Below are 2,012 nucleotides of genomic sequence, written 5' to 3'. Positions count from 1 at the left end.
ACCGTCCACTGCAAACATTTACGAAATGCCTTTCTACATGCTTGATAATTTGAACCTGCAAATATTTTTGTGTCTAGAAAATCTTTAGATTCTTTATTTGGATTATCTATTAGCAACTTTTCAATCTTTAACGCCAAATATGGGATTAAATGTTTTTTGTAATATAAAATTGGAGCACCTTGAAATAAAACAACATTTCTCATTTGACGTCCTTTTCCTTTTCTAACTGGTATGATAATCATATTTTTTGAATATCCTTGTGCTATATCTCTAAATGTTAAAGAATCTGCTTCTGCTGATCTTAATCCAGAATAATATATTAAAAAAGCTTTATGTACGTGATCTCTATTGGGACAAGTTTTATATAATCTTAACATACATAAAGCAATTTCTCCATGCGTAAATTGGGGTTTATTGGAAATGGTACTGTTGCATGCTGTATACTTATTTTTTCCCCATAAAAATTTGGGTTTTGGTTTTGTATTTCTTGGCCCGTTGTTGGGACGATAATATTTTTATTAAGAACGCGAATTTCAGTTGCTATAGTTTGGTACTGTTTTATTCCATTATTTAAATGATCGTCAACATATTTTTCAATCATTTCTGGTGATATCAGAGATTCTTTTCCATAATGATGTAATTTGTAGCGACAGAACTTTAAAATTATTGATTTGTAATTTTTTAAACTACCCTCTCTTAATATTTTTCTCGGCCTAGTGATTGGCATTCCAATACGAATACGCCCAGTTCTTGGATTAAAATTATTCATTGCATATGGTTTGTTATAATTTTCGCAAATTTGTTTTACATTAGACGCATTTAGATAATTTGATAAATTATTTAAAAATTGAATATCCCCCCCAAAACATGGCGTAATATAAGTTTCATTTTCACCAATATTATCATTGTTCATTTTTCCTTTCTTTTTTAATATTAGGAAATAATATTTGATATAATAATAATAATAATTTTATCTATTGTGTATAGTGAATATTTAAATATAATTTAAAAATTAAGTACTTCTTGATTTATATAAAATATGCACACACTTGAAATATTACTTCAGTTCAACGTATAAGTAAACAAGTTAGCCAACCGACAAAACAAATAATAAAAAAATAGAAAAGGAGATTATTCAATTTATCACAAAAAAATGGGACTATATAAAAACCACAATAACTTGTGTTCTGCTTTGTTTTCTGTCATTGCTAAAATAGAAAGAGAATCCAATAACGGAAATGTTGGTATCGGTGTTCATGGTATAATTAAAACTCTAGCGCCATTAGTAAATGGTGCTAGTGGTGTTACTGCCCAATATATTAATAGTCCAAAGTTATTAAATGCTATTAACCAGCGACCACCAGCAGACTCTAAAGTTAAAGTTGCTGTGGGAATAAATGCAAGAGGGGAAAAATTGGGCATACCATTATCAGATAATTATATGACAACAAGCCTATCAGAATCATCAAAAGCCATACGACGCATTAATAAAAATTTTTTTGATAAAACCCACATGAATAATGTTATGGATCCAACAATAGGAAATGACGTAAAACTTTATATTTCGGGTGTTACAAAATTGGATGATATTTGGGAAGAACACTTTGAAGATTATGGAAGCGGAGAGTTTTTCATAAACCCAAATAAACAAATTATAGTAAGCGTAATTAGCGGGGATTATTCAGAACTACCTACAAGTCTCATGTTGCGTGACGATGGGGCTGATATATATCAAATGCATCTTGATGGTGGTGACTATTTAGTTGTTGTTATTCCGAATAAGATTGCTTCATTTGATGAATTAATAGAATTAAACGAAAAAATCGATTGGGGATCATTACATCATACTTTTAACGAAAACATTTCTACTAAATTAATTCTACCAACATTCAAAGTAAAATATAACTCTATGAATTTAGATAAAGCATTTTCGTTTGCTGGTCCAGGAGCAACCTGGAACCTATCACGTTTATTTGATGATGACCGAGACATTTCAAACATTCTAAAAAACA

General features: G+C 29.7%; 1 protein-coding gene across 1 annotated transcript in view; it reads left to right on the top strand.

Annotated features, from left to right (window-relative positions):
* The first annotated feature begins 1,153 nt into the window (after positions 1-1,153).
* The window catches only part of LOC137648162 (uncharacterized), a 1,071-nt gene continuing 212 nt past the window's right edge, over positions 1,154-2,012 (top strand). Inside the window, exon 1 of the mRNA XM_068381090.1 lies at positions 1,154-2,012. This exon is cut by the window's right edge and continues 212 nt beyond it. Within this exon, the coding sequence (XP_068237191.1) occupies positions 1,154-2,012 (859 nt within the window).

Source organism: Palaemon carinicauda, chromosome 10 (assembly GCF_036898095.1).
Source record: "Palaemon carinicauda isolate YSFRI2023 chromosome 10, ASM3689809v2, whole genome shotgun sequence".
Taxonomy (NCBI): domain Eukaryota; kingdom Metazoa; phylum Arthropoda; class Malacostraca; order Decapoda; family Palaemonidae; genus Palaemon; species Palaemon carinicauda.
The sequence above is the reverse complement of the archived record's forward strand: the minus strand, read 5'-3'. Positions and strand labels throughout refer to the sequence as shown.